This window comes from Rhinolophus sinicus, chromosome 3, assembly GCF_057876585.1.
Source record: "Rhinolophus sinicus isolate RSI-liver-muscle chromosome 3, RSI-T2T, whole genome shotgun sequence".
Taxonomy (NCBI): Eukaryota; Metazoa; Chordata; class Mammalia; order Chiroptera; family Rhinolophidae; genus Rhinolophus; species Rhinolophus sinicus.
The window spans coordinates 190,911,884-190,933,890 of NC_142503.1; the positions used below are offsets into that span (position 1 = coordinate 190,911,884).

The 22,007-nt window shown below is 42.3% G+C and overlaps 1 protein-coding gene across 2 annotated transcripts in view; it reads right to left on the reverse strand.

The window, feature by feature from the left end:
- The window catches only part of RPS6KA5 (ribosomal protein S6 kinase A5), a 152,643-nt gene extending 133,906 nt beyond the window's left edge, over positions 1–18,737 (reverse strand). The window contains exon 1 of one of the 2 annotated variants that reach the window (XM_019745027.3): positions 18,407–18,737. In XM_019745027.3, coding sequence (XP_019600586.1) covers positions 18,407–18,500 — 94 coding nt within the window. In that variant the 5' untranslated portion in view covers positions 18,501–18,737. Of the gene's footprint in view, positions 1–18,054; positions 18,182–18,406 lie in introns of those variants that run through there. The other variant, XM_019745046.3, reaches the window with a different exon arrangement.
- Between the last annotated feature and the right edge of the window lie 3,270 nt (positions 18,738–22,007).

Sequence of the window (22,007 nt, forward strand, 5' to 3'; positions counted from 1 at the left end):
AAAAACTCAGAAAATGCTAATAAAAGCATTTCAGCTGATGAATCCCTCCTCCTCCAAAAGAAAACCCACAGAGCTGAAGAAAATGGTAACACAACATTCCAAACTGAATTTAAAATCTTGAAACAAGCCATTTGGGATAGTAAAAAAAAAAAAGAAAAGAAAATCCTGAAGCAGAAATACAAAAACTAAGAACAGAAATGAGCAAACAAACAACCCAAAAGAGAAAGAAACAAAACAAAAAGTTGAATGCCAAAAAGAAAGAGGGAAAAAAAGTACACAGACATTTTCCAAATAGACTCTGAGGGGTGCGTCTCTCTGAAACGCAACACGAGGACAAACAAAGGAATTTAGTGGCAAAGGGAAGGGCATGTGCACAGGACAACTTTTGGCTGCAGAACTGTCAACAGCCCCCATGGACAAGAGGTAAGGCCAGACCACTGAGGACTCGGAAGGACAAGCTAAGATTCCATCTTCTAAGGTGGAAAGGCAGTATAACCCATGAAGAGAACATGTCTGGGCTTCAGATGAATTCAGGTTAGAACTCAGGCTCTACCATGTACTAAAGTTGTGCTGAGAGAAGCTACTTTGACCATGTTATGCCCTTTATATGTAATCTGATTGGATGGATGGATGGACGGACAGGTAGGTAGACATATGGATAGACATAGACATAGACACACACACACACACACACACACACACAACAACTGTACTTGTCTGAGCCTGGGTAAAGGACCACTGAGGGTGACACTGGAAAGGAGCATGAGCCAGTACACGGGTGCCTTACGGAAATACTCACTGGTGCGGGCAACTGGAGCTCAGTCTTGCCAGGATTCTACAGAATGATTAGAAAGCTCTTAGATTTGTCTTCTGCAAAGACAGGAGAAGCCTGTCTCCATTGGCTCCTGGCCCCTAGGGGGAGCATTAACCTCCCAGCACATCCAGGCTGAACATGCTCTGTGCCTTCTGACCTGTATCTCCTGCTGGGTGAGCCTTGGAGAAGCTGTGAGGCAGAAAGAAAAAGATGCACAGGAAATATAATTGAGACAAGACACTGTCAGGCAAAGTGAGCTGAAGCCTGCACGGAAGTTTGAAGATAATGTGACGTGGTACTTCAGAGGTCACTGATGGAATATCTAATAGCTCAAACTCCCCTTTGCCTCTGTCGTTGAATATACGTGTATCAAATGATCACACTGTATACCTTAAACTTACACAGTGTTATATGTCAATTAGATCTCAATAAAGCTAGAGAAGAAATAAATACATTGGTCACTGAGTTGTCACAAAGGAGCTAGCTTAGCTGATAAACATGGTGACAGGGAGGAATTATCTTGAACTCAAGGGATTTACTGTTTCTGTTGCTTCTATGCCTGGTGAAGAACGCTGGGGAGACATTTGGAGCAGCCATAATCCAATACGGGGCAAGGTAACTGAAGCCTCACATCCCTCAGCAATGAAGTTCTTAATCACACAAGTCAAGTAACGTCCTGGTTGGTTGTCCATCTTTCTTGCCCTATGACCTATTAGCCACTGCCACAGAGCTCTGTGGGTCGGGGCACCCTGAATGCCACTCTGGCCCATTATGGTAATTATATCCACCTTGACGCTGATGGTAAATACCACCATCTGGCCTCTATTATTCCAGAATCCTATCATTTCTATGAATACTAAGGAATCCAGTCCCATGGAAGCGTCTCCTATCAGCCCCAGCCTGTTTTCCTTCAGCAGCGCTGTATCCTTAGGAAATGAAGTGTTTTCTTTGTACCCTCCTAAGGAACACGGTCAGATGGTGTGTTCTCCATCTCACATAATAAATCCATTCAAATATTCTCTCTTCTCTGAGACTTCTGACCTTGATACTCTGTCAAAGCAATCCTTGCGTATTTATCTAATCTACTATAAGTCATATTCATGCCCAAGCTTCAAGAAACCATCTCAGCAGCACATTACGACCAGGTTACTAGGAAGTTAAATCCTGAGTTATGATAAGTGCTCCATATTAATAAATTCTCCTCTCTCCGGCCTTATTATTCTGCCATTCCTGGTCCAATACCTGGTCCAATACCGCTCCCCACATGCTCCTCCGATTCCAATAGGTATATATTTGGCCAGGTCCTGGAATTATCTGCCCGAGTACATATTTCCTCCCAACATGAACATCCCTGGCCTGATTCGATTATGCTGAAACTGCATCTAGTTACTGTTCTGGAAGGAACAGGAGTATGGAGCGGGACAGGCTGAAGGCGGGCCAGCATTATCTTGTGGGGCATCCACCTCAGTCGGATCTCTGTGTGGTCTCCAAATAAGGAAAGGCTGTTCTCTTCTAACAAGGTGTTGATTCTGCCTGCCCAGGGGGATCCAGGGAAATTCCGGAGTTCAAGATTCTCAGGTTCATCCACCTAGATGTTCCCATCTGAGACGCCTGCACTGATAACTGGCTGGCTGACATCTGTCATTCTCTAGTTTTCAAGTTTTCTGAAGGTAAAAGAAGCCGGTAAACCTTACAGTCCCCATAATTATCACTGTCCCTATACCACTGAAGTCCCAGAGCTATCACATAACGCAACACATCACCTCCTATTCAAAGCCAGTCCCAATTCCTGCAGGTGGGAGTCTTCGTAATTGTTCTGTCACACCTGCCAGGGTTACCACCATGACTACCGCCAGCAATGGCGCCCTTGCTGCAGTCTCACCAGCCGGTGAACCACTCCAGTACCCTATCCAAGGTATGCTTTCAAGAGCCACTGTGGGGACAGAGCCCCAGAAAGCAGTTTCCAGGCTCTCAGCCTCACGTGGAAAGGTGCTGGCTCAGGTAGTAAATGGCCATCAACTGTGATTGGATGGCTCTCAGCTGTGGCCAGTTGGCTGTCAGCTGTAACCAGTGAGCCATTGGCCACTAATATAACTGCTGTGGCTACGCTGGCAGCAAAAAATGGGGGCTAACAAGAAGATGGTGGCTGCGCCTGCAAGCAGCGCAGTGAGGGTTGCGAATTGTGTGGCTCCTGCTTCCTGTATCTCCAGCCCAGTCGCCAGCGAGACTATAGTGGTGTGACTCCCCTACCTATGGCTCCGTGGGTGTTCCTTTTTGGCCTCACCGTGTCCTGTGCTCTTGTGTGGGGAGCGGGACCAGAGACCCCGCCTGACACCCTGCGTGACAAATGGCGCAGCAAGCAGGGTCCCCCGCACGACAGCCACTTTTAACTACCTGTCTTAGCTGGGACTCATGTGCAAGCAATTTATTTGGAAGGTAACCCCAGTGAAAAGGAGTGAGGAAGAACTCAGGAGACTGAAATTGGGAAGAAGAAAAAGCCAATACCAGGATGCATTATCAACTCAATTTGATCTAGACCTTTTGAGGAACGTATAGAATGCCTCTCAGAATTTTCTATTCTACTCTACAGTCAATAAAGGAAGTATTTATTATCAACTCCCCACCCCACTGAGAGTTACCCCAGTGGGATATTAACACCCTACACTCTGGGAGGTGCACCTGTACTTGCTAAGCCAGCTCTCACCAGGGTTCTAAATCTTGGAGTAGGAGGCAAAGTCCTGGGGCAGAAGGTGAAAAATGTGCAGCCTGCATGCTTGCAATAAGATGTCATCAACTGGAAGTGAGTTGTGCCCACACTGAACTGTCGCTGCCGCAGGTGGGATGTGAGCTTGTGCACCAGCGGTGTCAGACACGATACCAATCATGTCGCTGTGTGTTGTAAGGATTAAAGGAGACACGCCAAATGCTTGGCAGAGTACCTAACTCATAAAGCGCAATAAACGACAGCTATAACATTATCGTTCAGTTGGACACTGAACTAAGACTGTGCAGGAGCCTTAGTAACAGTGAACAAGATACAGACAAGGGGGATATTTCCGAGTTATAACTGACATAACTGAGAGGGCACATTGGTGGGCAGCGAGAATGTCGGAAGGGAGAGGAAGAAGTCCAGCCTGCTTCTAGCTAGGGTCCTGGCAGGATGGCGAATGGCAATGACACTAAATGAAATACAGACAGCGAGGGAGAAGTGTTATTCAACTTCAGAGCTGTGTAAGGTACCTGTGGGCTATGCAAACGTTTTATGTGCAGTAGGCAGTTGGAAGTAATGGATAAGAAACTCTATTCTCTAAGGTGAAAATAAGAGACTCAGATGGTAGTTCAAGCCATGATAGTATCTTGATTTCCCAAGAAGAGTGTGTTCAGTGACAGGAAAAGAAGGCAGACAATGGATTACCGGCATTTAAGAGACAAGCAGAGGGGCAGAGGCGGGTGAAAGAGACGGGGCAGTCAGTGATGGAGAGCCAGGCGGCAGAGCATAGTGCCACCGGGTGAAGGGAGGACAGTATTGACAACCCAGCAGCCACTGCTCTAAGATTAACTGGAGACATTCCACCTGATTAGGAAAGCAGGGAGCTGGGAGCAGTAACTTTACAGAGAACAGTTTCCATGGAGCGATTGAGATGGAAGCCTGATGGCACAGCACATCGGAGTGAATGGGAGATAAAGGCATAAACGGGTTTTTCAAAAGCTCGTGGAAAAGGGAGTAAGAGCAAAAAACTAGATAGAGGGACAGACTTTTTTTTTTTTTTTACAAGATTCAACTGTGTTTGTGGGACGAAGAATTTGAGGATCAGGGAAAGGAGAGGAAAAAAAAATAAAGTAAGTTCTCCAAGATCTAAAATAGAAGATTTCAAGATGTAAGAGCACAATCTGACTCAATTATCTTTATTCAATACATTTGGCTTTGTTTTTAACAGACCACCTAGGAAATATGTATTTAGCATCTAATTTATTGAGACCAACCTAATAAAGCTGTGAAGTAACTTTCCTTATAAAACCTTGTCTTTTCTTTTTTCTTTTCTTTTTTTTAAAGATTTTATTGGGGAAGGGGAACAGGACTTTATTGGGGAACAGTGTGTACTTCCAGGACTTTTTTCCAAGTCAAGTTGTCCTTTCAATCTTAGTTGTGGAGGGCGCAGCTCAGCTCCAGGTCCAGTTGCCGTTGCTGGTTGCAGGGGGCGCTGCCCACCATCCCTTGCAGGACCCGAGGAATTGAACTGGCAACCTTGTGGATGAGAGCCCACTGGCCCATGTGGGAATCCAACCGGCAGCCTTCGGAGTTAGGAGCACGGAGCTCTAACCGCCTGAGCCACCGGGCCAGCCCCAACCTTGTCTTTTCTTACTCAACATTACAAAAACATAAGCTTCTTGGATTAATTGTGTTTCAGTCAAAAGGTGACAATTGTATGCAGTGAGAAAGAACCGTTTCTCTGCTATTTCAGTTTTTTATTTTTCTTTTCGTCAGGGAAAAGTACATTATTTATAAAACACTTTACCAGACAGGCTCTAATGTAGGAGGTACCCAGCATAGTATGGAAGCTCGTACATAACTGAAACCTGAAATCTTTGATCCCCGTCTGCAGGGTCCAATTAGCTCAGTTCTACAAAATAAGCTTGAAAATAAGCTGAATCGCTAGCACATTAAGTTCCTTTTAACTGCCAGGTGGTAAGCTATTCTGAAGCTGTTTAGATTTATGGTTGGGCCTCAAACCACATCTTTGGACAGCATTCTGTTGGAGACAGAACAAAGTTAAATTTAATATCTGTGTACTTTAAAACAATGCTGCCTACTTTTCTTTTACTGCCGGGGTCGCTTACCTTCAAGACTCACTGTACTTTTGGTGCATAAAACAGCAGTGTTTACTTATCCAGCTGATTTTGGGATTACATTGAGCCAATATGAAAACTGAGTCAATAACAAATGCTTATAAAGTAGGAACAAGCAGCCTTATTTTCCCAATACTTGTACCAAATAATTTTAACTTAGAAGAACTGAACTAACTATAAAACATTTCGGAAAGAAGAAAAAGAGCATAATGCTTACTAAGAATTTCGGCATGATCCACACATGTTTAGGGAACTGACCTCTAGAAAACACAGAAGCATTCTAATGGCTTTGCCTGAAAACGTCTTCCTATAAGTCATTATATAATATTCTAAAAAGTTTCATCTTGTAGCATGTAAATTTTGTATCAACTTCTTGTGTTTTTCTACAGTTAAAAATTTTTAAAGACCAATAACAATATTTAAACCAATGTGGCTAGTTTCCCTTCTTGAATAAAGAATTGCTTTTTCTTCACAATTCATGAAGGAAAAAACACTCCAGAAGCTCAAAACTTCCTTATCTTCCTGCCACCAAATCTACAAATGCACCTGTATCCTTTCCTTCTTCTCTCCTATTATAATAGAAGCAGTGGGCCTTCTCTTATGAGAGGCCAATCTTGCCCCCCGCCACCACCACTATCCCATGTCCCCCTTCTCAGGGACCTTGATGCCATCAGCTATCCCCTCGTCTGTATACTTTTAATCACTTTCTCTGGCACGGATCCAGACTAGTGGTATTTAAGCATGTCCTAGCATCACTCATCTTAAAACAACAAATAACACCTCCACCTCCAAACCCCACATTCCTCTCTGGCTAAGCTTCTCTCTTGAATCCCCTCCAGAAACAAGTCTCTCAAAAAGTTATATTCACTTGCATACACTCCTCAACCCATTCCAATCTGGCTTCTTCTGGTCAAATCTCCACCCAAACTGCTGTTGACAAGGATATTAGCTGGTTAGTCAGGTCTGACAAACTCCCCTTGAGGCGCCCTCTCTCCTTGGCTTCCATAACACAAGTTCCTAGGTTTTCTCCTGGGGTTTTTTCTGGCTGTTCCTCCTCTGTATCCATCCTTAGCAATTCCTTTTCTATCCATCCTCCAAGTTTTGGAGTTTTTCAGGGCTCAGTTCTGAGTCCCCTTCCTTTCTCTCCATTCTACAATGTCTCCCAAGGTGACCTCTTCTACACCTGGGCTTTAAATATCACCTAAGTGCCAATATGCTAGGATTTTTATCTGCAGCCTGGATAGCTTTTCCAAGCTCCAGACCCATATTCCACTGATGACATAAAACACAGTAGTTTAGAAGAGCCTTGAGGCCAGACTGCACGGGTGTCAAAACTAGCTCTCCTACTTACTTCCTGGGTAACCCTGCGCAAGTTGCTTACCAGTTATAAAATCTGAATAAAAATAACAGTACTCACTTCCTAAGGTTATTGTGTGGATTAAATGAATTGATGAAAGCACCTGCTATGTAGCGTATAATAAACTTTCATGTGTCCATTAGAATATGTGAAAGGCATCTCAAACTTACTTCGTATAAAACTGGATCCTTCCTTTTCCACCTGCCCTATCTATATGCATCACTCCTGGTTCACCATCTGCGAATTCTAGGCAGAATTCTAAAATGACCCCAATGACCCTTTGCATGACCTCCTGCCCTTTAGTGAGTGAATATAAGATACTACTCTTGTGATAAAGAGATTTTGCAGACATAATTAAGGTCCCAAATCTGTTGACCTTATGATAGGAAGATTATCTAGGTTGACCTGATCTAATCACGAGACCTAGAGGTCAGAGAAGATCTAGAAGTCAGAGTCAAAGCATGGGATGGATTTGACCCATCAAGGAATCTGGGACCTCAGGCTGATGACTACAGGAACTGAAATCTGCCAACTACAAGAATGAGCTTGGAAGTGGATTTTTACCCAGTCTCTAGATGTGAACTCAGTCTGGCGGCCACCTTAATTTTGGCCATGCTGTGAGAACTTTCAACCTACTGAACTGTTACTAAATGGGTGCTATTAGAAGCCACTAAATTTGTGGTAATTTGTTATGCAGCAATAGAAAATTAATACACCATCTGAACACATAGCACCTTCAAACACACTTGTTCCAGCCAGAAAATCCCATTAACAATATAACACCAAGTTCTGTTGATTCCATCTCCTAAATACATCTCAAATATATTCACAATTCTTAATCTCTAATTGTTACCTAATCCAAACCTGTATATTCTACCTGAACTTCTGCAATAGCCTCCTACCTGGTCTCCCTTAATACAATCTTTCCTCCCATTCTCCTGCCAGCAGTGGGACTTAGTTTTCACAATGCAAAATGAATCTCTAAAAATCCTTCAATGGCATGACATTTCACTCAGAATAATGCCTGTACACCTTATCATAACCTACAAAACCATGCACAAAATAGCCCCAGCTACCTTTCCAGTCTCATTTCCTATGATTCTCATGCTTGGATAGGATCCTCAAGCCACAGAGGCCTTTCTTCCCTGGTGTGCCAAGCCATTTTCCCGATGGGGTCATCTGTGTTGCTACCTTTGGCAGAAATGATCTATGGCCCCATAGTAACAAGGACATTCCCTGAACATTACTGCCTCACAGAAGCCTTCTCTCACCCCTCATCCAATGCCAGGTCACCCTGTTAGACACTCTCACGTCACTCACTACTTCTGCACAGAATTTATCACAATTGCAATCGTATATTAACAGTTAGTTGTATGATTATGTATTGAAGGTCTTTCTCTTAGGTACAGTTCAATGAGGACAGAAGCCATGTCTAATTTGTTCCCTACTAAAACCCAGCATCTGGTACAGTCCCTGAACTCAACAAATCTAATGGATGAATAAAACTGTGGTGGTTTTCCCAACTTAGACATGGCAGAATTGGGTCAAAGTTATAAGTTTTGATATGTGTGTGGCTCCGTTATATTCATCCTAATCTAGCCCTAATTATGGTGTTTCCTTATGAACAAATGACGTTTACACCTAAAGAAAAAGCAGGGGCAAGTTCACAGGAAAGGATTCTTGCAAATCTACCTCCAAGTCTCAGTGTTCATGCCCTTAGTGCAGCACCCTGTTTAGATATGAAGTGACACATTATCCTTGTTACATATTTTAAATAGCTTTTCCTCTAAGAAAAACATATAGAACTCTACTCCAGACTATTGATGTGGTTAGAGGACAGAGTGCTTCAGTTGACAAAATTTTCCAGGTAACGATGGGATATTCCACTAATGCAGAAGACGGCCTAGTACAAGTACAGCCCTGTGTACTCTCTCCACCTTTTGGCTACTAGAATTCTTCTTTAAAAGCATGCCTCTATTTTACTGATTTCTCATTATGGTTTTTTTTGGAAAAAACAAAACAAAAGTGCTATTAATTAATTAGAGACCTCACTTTTTTTTCTTTTTAGGAGAAATATAAAAATAACATAAACACCATACAACAGAGATCTTATTTAAGAAGCAAAACACTGTACAGAAAGTCAAATTTCTTCCCATATTTTCCATATTATTGATGGTGTATATATATGTTTACAAATGTGTATTTACTTACTTATATAGTTACCTAATCCCTACCTTGGTCCAGAAAAGATTTAAGGTAAATTACTTGGCTTAACTAAAGCATAACAAAGCTAGAAAGAAGGAAAAATAAAAAGAAAGTCTAGGGACATAAAATGGTACCCGGAAGAGGTTTGAGATGCATGCCAGACCACAACTTTACGTGGTGTAGGCCTCAGATTTGAAGCTTTCTGGCACCAGCTTGATAAAAGAGTTCTCCTCAGGGACCCACTTCAGAGCGTGCCTATGAAAACCAGAACAGCTGGTCAAAAGCAGCTCATCTAGCCCTGGGACTAAGATCAGGAAGGAATGTCTTCTTGGATTCCTTAGAGAGGACACCATTCTACTTCGGCTAAGCACGACACATATTAACCATTTTCTACTAAAACAATGGTTTCAATGACTGCTTCACATTGTTATCATACTTAGCTACCCAGGCTAGGGGTAAAATTATCTCTTGGCTTATCCCATCTTAAGCAAGATGTATTAGTTTCCTATTGATGCTGCAAAAAAATTAACACAAACTTCATATTTTATTAACCACACACATTTGTTTTCTTATGGTTCTGGAGATGAGAAGTCTGATACCGGGTCTTACAGAAATAAACTCAAGGTGACAGCAGAGTTCTGTTCTTTTTGGACACTCCAGGTAATATCTGTTCCTCAGCTTCTAGAAGCTGCCCGTATTCCTGGGCTCGTGGCCCCTCCAGCACTGGCAAGAATCCCTGTTTTTTCCATCTCACCTCCTTTTCTCCCTCTGCTTCCATCCTCCCTTCACTTTCTGTGACTCTGACCCTCCTGCCTCCCTCTTATTAGCGGCCTGGGTTTGCATTGGGCCCACCTGGATAATCCAGGATAATCTTCCATCTTAAAGTCCTTAAACACATCTGCAAGGTTTCTCTGCCATGTAAGGAAATACATTCACAGGTTTAGGGTTAGGTCATGGACACTGGTTGCGGGGAAGGGGTCTTTATTCAGCCTATCACACAAGACCTCATCATTCACCTGTGTGCAGCTATCTAAATTGTAAGGATGCTGTCACAAAACAGCAATGTGAGGCCAAATCTACATAATGAGAGTAAAGCCACAAATGGAGAACCTAATCAAAAAACTTTTTAATTCAAGAGGTAATCACAGAATGATTAGATCTTCTATATTCCAAATAATTTGATATACTACAAAAATACCATTTACACAACTTTTTGTCAGGAACACACTGATTATATAAAAAGCACACCTACACAAAAACTTGAGTGTGAAATAAAGTAACTGCAATACCAAGTACTATACTAAAAATTGAGAACTTTGACTGCTTATCCTCCCTGCAGGCACAGGGGAAGATGCCTACGGAATATTTAAAAAAAAAAAAAAAAAAAAGTGAGAGCGCCAACTCAGTGGCAACTTTAGAAATATGTATATATACACACAAAGTCCAGAGAATTTACATGATTTTCAGAGGAAAAGCTATACCTGAACCCAGAAGGGTATCGCTAGAGACAAAAATAAGGGCAAGATTCTATTTTAGACCCTCTTCATCTTCCCTGGCAAACAAGAGGCATGTAGGAGAGCTCATAACTTTGAGATGCACAGACATCCGTAAATCATTACGGGAGCTCAAAGGAGGTAACTGTGACAACCCCTCCCTCCCACTGCATTTTGGGATTGACAACTCTCAACAGGGCATTTAACTGTGAAGCTTCCATCAACACATGATATTATTATGTTAGATTTTCCCCAGAGGCGTTTTCACCAAGCATCAGCTTTTTTTCCATGGAAAGAAGTCAATCCTGCCCACCCAACCACTTGTGTCTCCAGGAAGCTGAGGTCTCAAGGTTCTTCGTTGCTTTGGAATCCAGGTGAACACTGAGTCTTGATACAACAGTAGACTTGCCACCTAAGAAGGTTTTTCCCCTTAGGGATTACAAATACAAAATATACCAGAAATCCTCCCTGACTTAAGAGATGAGAGGCCACCTACTTGGCCCAAGTAGATCATTTTCTTAATCTCTAAGACTTGTGGTAGAAAGTTAAGAAGGGATTTTCCTTTAAGGTCTAGGCTCTAGGGAATTAAACGAGGGTACTATCAAAACCTATTTATAATTTTAACCTTCCTAATGTACCCTATAAAACTAAAGATAGAGAACAAGTTCTGTCTACTCTTCTCAAGGCAAGGAAAGTGTGAATAAATGGAAAAGTACTATAAAAAATACACACACAGAGACAGAAATATATATCTATGCATGTATAACGTGAAAAGGAGAGCTGCACTATTCTCACAAATAACTAAGATTGCCACTGAAATCTTTCAAAATCTCTTACTGTACGTAATCATTATGTTCCTAAAGAGCTAATTATAAATTAAATCAATATAAATGGAATCACATTCAAAGAGCATCAGGGAACTCTTGTTTTCAGTGAGATTGAATCATCAATCCTTTGGTAAAACAGAATTATCTTTTAAAGTTAATCACCATTCCTGACTTTTGTCTATACCAAGACTTCCATAGACATTGCATAGAACACCAGCTTAATGCTGGTAAGTGCTCTGGATATAACTCAATCCAACACCTGTACTTTATGGATGAGAAAACTTGGGCTCAGAAAGGTAAAATGACTTGCCCCAGGTCACACAGCACATTGGGAGCAGAGGTAGAAATACAGTTAGCTAGAAATCTGTTAGCCTTCACCTACAATACCCTAAGTAGAGATGCCAGCAGTCAAACAGGTAAGATCTTTAATTGGTGGCAAAAATCAATCCAGCATATTTTGGGGAAACCAGACAGAGGCATCACACACACACACAAAAAAAACTATAAACAAATATCTCTTACGCATATAGAAACAAAAAAATCCTCAACAAAATACTAGCAAACTGAATCCAGCATGGTATTTAAAAAGAAATACATACTATGGCCAAGTGGGATTCAACCCAGGAATGCAAGGTTACCTTAACACTCAAAAATCAATTAATGTAATACTCCATATCAATAATAAAAAAAAACCTCACAATCATCTCCACAGATGCAGTAAAAGCATCTGTCAAAATCCAAAACCTATCAAATATATGGTGATGGAAGGAGAACTGACTCTGGGTGATGAACACACAATGGGATTTATAGATGATGTAATACAGAATTGTACACCTAAAATCTATGTAATTTTACTAACAATTGTCACCCCAATAAATTTAATAAAATATATATTTTTTAAAAATCCAAAACCTTTTCATGATAAAAACACCTCAACCTGATAAAGGACATCTACAAAAATACTCACAGCTAACTTCTTGCTGAATAGTGGAAGATGAAAGCTTTCCCCCTAAGATCAGGAACAAGACGATGTCGCTCTCACCATTCTATTGAACATTGTACTGAAGGTTCTAGCCAGGGCAGTTAAGCAAGAGTTTTAAGTAAAAGACACATAGATTGAAAAGGAAGAAGTAAAAGTATCTCTATCTGCAGATGACATAATCTTGTAAACAGAAAAGCCTAAGATATCCACCAAAAAAAACTAATAGAATTAATAAAGTAGTTCGGCAACACTACAGGATACAAAAACAAATTGCGTCGCTATAGATTTGCAATGAATATTCCAAAAACTAAATTTAAAAAATAATTCATTTTACAATAAAATCAAAACGAATAAAATATGTAGGAATAAATTTAAGAAAATAAATGCAAACTTATACGCTGAAAACTACAAAATGTTGAAAGGAAAGATCTAAATAAATGGGAAAACAATGCACATTCATGGATCAAAAGACCTAATATGCTAAGTTGGCGACACTCCCAAAATTGCTCTACAGAGTCAATGCAATCCCGACCAGAATCCCAGCTAGCTTTGCAGAAATTCATGTGGAAATTCAAGGGACCCGGAACAGCCAAAACAATCTTGAAAAAGAAGAACAAAGCTGGAAGACTCACACTTCTCAATTTCAAAACTTACTAAAAAGGTATAATAGTTAAGATGGTGAGGCACTAGCATAAGGACAGACATAAAGATCACTGGATTCGAATTGAGGATCCAGAAATAAACCCATACCTCTCTGATCAATTGATTTTGACAAGGGTGCCAAGACAATAAAATAAGGACTTAGTCTTTCAGTAAATGGATCAAAACTTAAATGTAATAGCTAAAACCAAAAACTCTTAAAAGAAAACAGAGACGTAAATTTTCATGACCTTGGATTAGTGAATGATTTCTTAGATACAACACCAAAAGCACAAGAAACAAAATAAAAAGTAGACAAACTGGACTTTGTCAAAATTAAAGTACTTTGTGCTTCTAAGGATACCATCCAAAAAACAAAAAGACAACTCACTTCGTAAAAGAATATTTACAAACATATATCTGATATGGAACTTTTATCTAGAATATATAAAGAACTCTCAGATCACAATAATAAAAAGACAAATCACCCAATTAAAAAATGGGCAAAGGATCTTAGTTGACATTTCTCCAAAGATATACAAATGCCCAAAAGCACATGAAAAGATGCTCCACATTGTTAGTCATTAGAGAAACACAAATCAAAACCGTAATGAGATACCACTTTATACTCACTAGGATGGCTATAAGCAAAAAGACAGATAATAACAAGTGTTGGCAGGAGGTGGAGAAATTGGAGCCCCTGTACATTGCTCGTGGGACTGGAAAGTGGTGCAGCTACTTTGGAAAACTTACAAAGTTAATCACAGACTTACCATGTGATCCAGTAATTAACTCTTAGTACATACCCAAAAGAAAGTGTAAGTCCACACAAAAAACTTGTACACAAATGTACACAGCAGCATTAATCACAATAGCCAAAAGTGTAAACAACACAAATGTCTATCAACCGATGAATGGATAAACAAAATATGGTATATCCGTCAACGGAATACCATTAATTTAAAAACATGTGTTGTGATACATGACACAACATGGAGGAATCTTGAAAACACTATGTTCAGTGAAAAAAGCCAGTCATAAAAGACCATATTTTGTAAAACTCTATTATATTATAGGCAAATATATAGAAACAGAAAGTAGAATTAGCAGTTGCCTAGGACTAGGGATGGGTGGTGGAAATGTGGAGTGACTGATATAAAACGGGTAAGACATTTCTTTTTAAAGTGATGGAAATGTTCTAAAATTAGATTGTGGTGATGGTTGTATAACTCTATAAATACGTAAAATTCCCTGAATTGTACACTTTAAAGAAGTGGATTTTATGGTATGTAACTTATATCTCAGAAAAAGCTGTTTAACAAAAAAGGTATGGTGGCTTCCACCTTGCTCTTTCTTCAGTCACTTGCTCTGGGGCAGCCAACTGTCATGAGGACATTCAGCCATCCTTATGGAGCATCCGGCCAACAACATGAGTGAGCCGTCTTAGAAGGGGAACCTCCAGCCCCTAAACAAGTATTCAGGAGACTGCAGCCCCGGCCAACATCTCTACTACAACCTCATGAGACACTCGGAGTCACAACCATCGAGCTAAGCAACGCTGAAAGTCCTGACCTGCAGAAATCACGTTGCTTTATACACCACTCAGTTTGGGGGTAATTTGTTACACAGCAATAGATAACTAATACCCCTTCCTTAACCCTCTCCTCAGCGTTAGGCTCTCTCTCCTAATGATGGACACCTAAGGAAATGTCTTCCCAGCAACCCTCCCTCTTCTAAGAGTTCCTTTTCGCCTCCATCCATATGTTTACTGTAGTAGCTGTCATGTTAGCCGGACATACTCCCATTCTCCCGCCTTAGCTGAATGATCCGAAAGAGGGCACCTGACCAGTCGGGCCAATAATGTCCTTTCCTGATTTGTATACGTACCCTATGCTAAGTAAAAGGCAGTGTCTCTCCAGTCCCTGAAGCTGTAAGATGTAAAACTTGAGGCCTGTCAGCAGGCATGTTCTTTCCCATGTGGGAAAAGTTGGACAGCAGTGGAGAAGAATAAAGTCATTACAACAGACAAGCCAAGACGGAGAGAGTACAGACAACATAAGCCTCTGGTTCCAGCGATTCCTGCTGCAACTCTATCCTTCCAGTGGGAAGACCATATGCAACCCCAGTATCTAAAGCAGCACTCAGTACGTAAGAGGTAATGAAACATTTATTGAATAAGTGAATGGGTAAGATAACCCAGTATCCTTCCAATAATACCCCCACCATTTTTTGTTGCTGTTGTTCAACAGAATTAGAGTCGATTATTTGAAACCTAAAAGTCCTAACCTTTTCTTTGCTCCCTATATACTCTGTATATCCCTCTAATATTATACTTATGACAATATATTCTAATGACTGGTTTACATGGCCTGCTCCCCTACTATCAGAGGGCAAGACATTTTCTTAGTCATTCTGGTATCATCACGACCATCTAGTCTAGAAAACATAAAGTGCTCAAGAAATATATGTTTAACCAGTCTAATCAATTCTTTACTCTTCATTCCTTCAGCTTTTATAGCCACTGTCATCAATTTATCAACCAGCTAGTATGTCCAACGTACTGAGAATACAATAAATGGTTAGACTTGGTCCTCGATTTTCATCCATTCCGTGAATTCATTCAATAAATATGTGAGTGCCCACCATATACCAGGGGCTGAAAATAGACAAAGAACATGGATAAAGAATAAAGAACAAGGTCTCAAGGACCTTACATTCTAGCACAGACAAGTAAATTGATTATACAGTATCTGTGTTAAATGTTATTAAAGAGATATGCACAGGCTGCTAAGCAGCAGCAGGGATTGTGGGGAGTTAACCCTCTACTTCAGAAGACATGTACCGAAAAAGATGATAGCCGTGCAAGGTGGCATAGCTTGAGCACAAATGAGTGATTCGTTTTCCAAGTTACATTAGATTAATTCACACACTTGAAGAAAAGACACTGTTATGGAATGATTTTCAGGTTGACATTCAGCCAACATCTCCTGAGTGCCTAATACGTGCCAAGCAACCTGCGTAGCACTTTTTCAACAGGGTCTCATTCAATTTTCACACTCTGTAGATGAGAGAAGTGAGTCTGAAAGAGTACAGTGACTCGTCTAAGTCTACCCAGCTATGAAATGGCAGAGCTGGGATTTAGAATGAAGTCTTCCAGGGCCAGGTATACCATGCTGCTCAGTCTACACAACTGCAACAATTTCCATGCCCTTACATGTGACTTTTATTGCCTTTTCATTCATCCTACCGCATACCAGACAGTGTTGGCCACAGATGGGCAATCACCAACTGCTGACTTGATATGACTATAGACTTGTCCACATTTTGAGAAGCAAGGGACCGTATCAGATCAAATTACCTTGGCGCCTATTATAGCATCATGTGCTGACAGGAGCACAGTTGGCTGAAGATGAGTGAATTTTTCAAGCTACATTTTAACAGTGCTTTTGACCACTATATCCGGTCAGCAATAAATCAAAATGACTATTCATTTCCTTTGACAGTTAAACAGTACTAATGAATTCAGTGTAATCTCACCATCCATCAGAAAAATTTCTGAAATGCAAACTTGAAGCTGATGATTCACACAGTAGAGAAGGGGAAATAAAGCAGTACTCATTGTTTTCTACAAAACTAGCATTGTTTGCAAAACCCAGAAACTGAGCAGTTGGTTGACTATTAAAAACAAATAAGTTGCTCTTTGGTCATTTAGCAAAAAGCTGCTTGTTGTACTATGGTCAATGACTGAGGAGCATATGATTCAAGTAGCTTTTGCAGTACAGCACGATTCTACATATATAAAGCAGTGACTCGTTATGTAAGCTAAGAAAAAGAAATGAAAAATCTCCACACAAGAAAGCACCTAACACTGAGCCAGGCACAAATCAGATATTAATACGGAATAAATGTTTTAATAGGCCTTTGAAAACATCAGTTGTCTATTAAATTGAGAGAGAAAAATCAAACCAACCAAACCTACACAGGTTATACTAGGAACTTAAAAAGATTAAGGAGTAACTGGCTCAAGATACATAAATTCACAACGACCAAAAAAACAATGTTTAAAAATGTTGAAATTAGTAACCATGCATGTGACATCCTCTTAAACCAACTCACCACTTGGCACTCCGTGGAATAACTGACAATCAAATTAGAAATAACAAAAACTAAAAGAATAGTGACAGATCTAACTTTACAATCTGTTCAAAACAGTAACAAGATGTCCTAAGCATGCACCTGAAACCTGCTGTATAAGCTTTGTGTCTACATAATCAAAGAATATCCAATATTCCAAAGTAGCTCCATCAAAAACCTTTATAAACGTCCACAAGAATATTTAACAGTAATAATGAACAACTCATTAATGTAGTATCTGACAGAAATAAAAAATAATCTCTTATACGAAACTGGGCTCCACAGATATAAATGCAAACTTAATCATTAGTCCAAATAAGCATTTTCTAATAGGAACCCGGACCCACACAACGAATAAAGTAACAAATATAAAGCTGGGACAACTCTAGTGATCTCAAACATTAGAACGTAAGTGCTTAAGCCGGCTAGCTAGTCGCTTTTACCTAGAGCTTTAAATTTATAGTCTTCATCTCAAGGGACCTTTGAAGGAAATTCAAGGCCAAGTATAGTATTTCATGACAATTGCAAATAAAAGCACTCAGTCCCCGGGGCCCGCGATCCCTCTTTATCTCACTGGAGAATGCACGCCTGAAAAGCGCTGGGACAGCCTCCCTGTCACCTAGTACAGGACCCCAGCACCTCAAGGGATGGTTCCACACAGCCCCCCCAGGACCACCTCACGGGAAGCAGAGGGGTGGAGAAGTGAGTCACGCTCCAAAACAAAGTGTCGTTCTCCCCAACTGAGGAAGGCGCACCTTTTACCCCAAACAGGATGCAGTGACAGATGTGTCACCTGTGCGGGAAGGGGGCCCGAAGACATCCTCGGAGACGAGTGCCAACAGGCAGCTGTCGGCTGCCCCGCGGGCTCCAACGCCCAGAGCCCGCCGCTCATTCCCCGGCTGCCGAAAACTTTCCGACCGCTCCCCTTGGGCGCGCCCCCACATCCCGGGACCCCCTGCCTCCTGCACCGCCCGCGAGGCCCCGCCCCGGGCCCGCCCCCCGCGGCGACTGCCCAGCCCCGCGCCCCCCCGGCCCGCGCGGGCACCCGCGTGCCCTCGGGGCGCGCCCCCGCGCCGGGCCCGGCCGGCAGAAGGCGGGGTCGCTCACCCGTCCGCAGCTCGTGCTTGACAGTGAGGAGCTGCTCTCCCCCGGCGCCTCCGTCCCCGCTGGTCCCCGCGGCGCCGCTGCCGCCCTCCTCCATCTTCTCCGTTTTCCGATCCCGCGGGGTTCTACAAGGGGACCCCAAAGACAGAGGACGCCCGGCCCCTCACAGCTCCCGCTGCAGCCCCAGGAGCCGCGGTGCGGCGGCTCCAGAACTCGGACGCAGAGACGAGTCTCTTTCCCGCTCTGGCCGCACGGCTCGCTCCTCCGCCTCCTCCCCCTACGGCGGGCACCGCTAGTACCGCGCAACCAAACCGCCCCCTAGTCCGCCGCCTCCTCCTTCAAGCCGCTCCGCCCACAGCCAGCAAGGTACAGGAGCCATTCGAGCCGCCATCGCTTATTGGGCACAGGGCGCGCGCATCTGTCAACGCCGGCCTCCATTGGGCAATCCTCTCTGGTGCTTCTCGAGCTACCCCGCCCCGCTCCTCGAATTGTTGTTGCTTGGCGGGGAGGCAGGAGAGGGAGGAGCGCGACCACTCCGATTGGTGAAATCGAGATTGTGCCCCGCCCACTTCCACTGGTGCGCACGCGCAGTCGGGACCTTCCCTTCCCTGACCTCCCCAGAATGGTCACACCCCTATTCCCCAGCTTCGATCTGTTAGTAAATAGTGTCTAGTAGTCAGGAGGATCTCGGGGTCTCTGATTGGCTAATGCTGAAAGGGCGGAGAGGGCTGATTTTAATGTTTGGTCTGCCAATCACCGCGGACAGAGGCGGGGTCTGGGGAGGGGAGGTGCTTCTCACACACGTGTTTGCAGACGTACCTGAGGGTCCCAGATAGCGATACACAGATGTGTGACAGCTGGAAGACAACGTGTCTTTAAAAAGGTGTTATTCGCGCTAGTGAGCCCTAAAGAAGTTTAGTCGATTTGTACTTAAATACAGGTAGTTCTTAGCAAAAATTCACAATCCCAGCTCTCCACAACTTTTGCAAAGGATAGACATTTCCATTTTGTGCAAGACACATCCTAGGCACCAAAACGATACAGAGATTACTAAAATATAATCCCTGCCGCTGAGAGACTTTCAATAGGACATGAGAAACAGACAATCTGTATGTATACACAGGAAACCATAAAGCTGGATTTGAAATAAAACAGTCATTCAAACTGTTAGAGAATCACACAGATGCCAATAATTATTCTCGGTAGAGGAGGTGGGGAAGGCTTTTAGGGCAAGGGGGCATTTGAAATAACCAACTTAAAGGATGGGTAAGATGGAAATACCAGAAGCAGACATTTCATACAGAGATGGTAACTTTGAACATAGGCCTGGAGGTAAAGAAGGAAAGGATGGGTTAAGTAAGGATGGGCTGCATGGAGTATGATGTAAAAGACATGCTAAAAAGGTAAGATGTGGTAAGATAATGGTGAACCTTGACTACCATGCTAAACAGTGCAGATTTTATTTAATTAAAGATGAGGAGCCTCAAAGACTAGTTACAATATTGTTGGGACGGAGTGCCAGAGAGCAGTTTCCAAGATCTCAGCCTCATGTGGAAAGGTGCTGGCTTGGTTATGTAACCCGCACATGCAAGCACTTATGTAATTAGTTGGCCATCAGCTATAACCAGTTGGCCGTCAGCTGTAACCAGTTGGCCGCCAGCCACTATTGTTCTGTATGCTATATAACTGCAGCGGCTACATTGGCAAGTGCAGATCTTGAGGATTCTACTGCCTGTGTCTCCTCCGGCCACCATTGAGACTGTGGTGCAGGAATACCCCTGGTTGAGGTATTGGCGGATGTTTGCTTCCCTTGTCTCGACCAACCGCCATCGAGAATACAGTGGTATGAACCACCTATCCGTGGCTCCATTGTTGTCCCTTTTCAGCCTTACTATATCCCGCGTTCACCTGCTGGGAGCTGAGCCCCTCCATTACAAATATCAAAGTTGTTCTCTTAGAAGTTAGTTAGAAGGATAGATTGAAGGGAGGAAGAGAAAGATAGCAGGGCAAAAACACTCCTGCATAGACAGAATTTAGGGGGGCCTGATTTCTGGCAGTGGACATGAGAATGGAAAAAGGAGAGGATTAAAGATGGACACTTGGACATAATTCACATAGAAATGAACTTCTAAACTAAGCATGGACTAGATCAGAGGTGAGCAAAGTTTTTCTGTAAAGGACCAAATAGTAAATATTTTAGGCTGTGCTGACCATGTGATCTCTTTCACAGCTATGCAACTCTGCTATTGAAATCAGCCATAAGCAATAAGTAAACTAATGGATATGGCTGTGTTCCAACAAAACTTTATTTATGGACATTGAAATTATAATTCACATAATTTTCACATGTCATAATGTATTCTTATTCCTTTCTCTTCAATCATTTAAAAATATAAAAACCATTCTGAGCTCTTGGGCCATAAAAAAAAAAAAAAAAAAAAAAAAGGCGGTAAAGCAGACCTGGCCTGCAGGCTGTAGTTTACAGACTCCTGGATTAGATTGCCATGGAAGATAAAGCACAGATGTCTGGACACCCTCTTCAGGTTGCCCTCAGCTCCCGGGGCTTACCTGCATGGAACATTCATCCCACTAAACCATGACTGTCTACATACCTGTCTTTCTTCTTCACAAGTAGTGTGCTGTTTGTAGCCAGGGAATGACTGTGTGTAATTGTTCATTTGTTCACTTAACAACTTTTACACCAATTATCTACCAAGTACTGTGGTAGATGCTATAAGCACCATGAAAGCAAAACATGCAATCCTTGCTCTCGTAGCGCCTGCCATCTAGAAATGGAAATAAATCTTAAATCATTACATAAGGAAATGGAAACTTAACATGGTGATAACGAGGTAAAGGAAAATCATAGAGTGCTACAATAGAATATATCAGGGGGGGTCTAATTTAGGTCAGAAAAACTTGAAGGCCTTTATAAGGAAGTATTATTTAAGCTGATTCTTTAAAGATGAGTAGGTTTTACCAGGAAGTGGCAGAGACTGGCCTGATGCTCACCAATCTCATTTCCTCTTCCTGGACACACAGAAAAACTACAATTTTTTTTTCCTTTGAAGTTAGGATAGGGTCATGTGACTGTGATTGGCCCGATGGGGTGTGCACAGACACGATGTGGGCCATTTCCAAGCCCGGCAGAGAAAGCCCCATGCATAATCACTCACACTCTTTACTCTTTCCACAGCAACTACAAAGGCTGCATTTCGAATGTGGGGTACCACAATTTAGAGGACCCCTGAACCCCTGAGTCTCCACTTGAAGAAGAGCCACCCTGACCTACATCGGACTGCCATGTGAGCAATAAATAAATCTTATCAGGCATGAGCTATGGCAATGTTGGTGTTGCTTGCTACCAAAGCATAATCTAGCCTACCTTGATGATTTCACAAGTGAATTATTGGGGGCTACAATTCTAGGAAGGTGCAGATGCAAAGTCGTGAGGCAAGCAAAGGGCCCATTGTATTTTAGGGATTGAGAGAAAGCCAAAGGTCCACAGTAAGCAAGAGATGAGGTGAGGAAGGCAGGCAGATATCCAATCACAGAGTGTATGGTAGGACTTATTAATATTTTTGGAGTTTTTTTTCCCCTATGA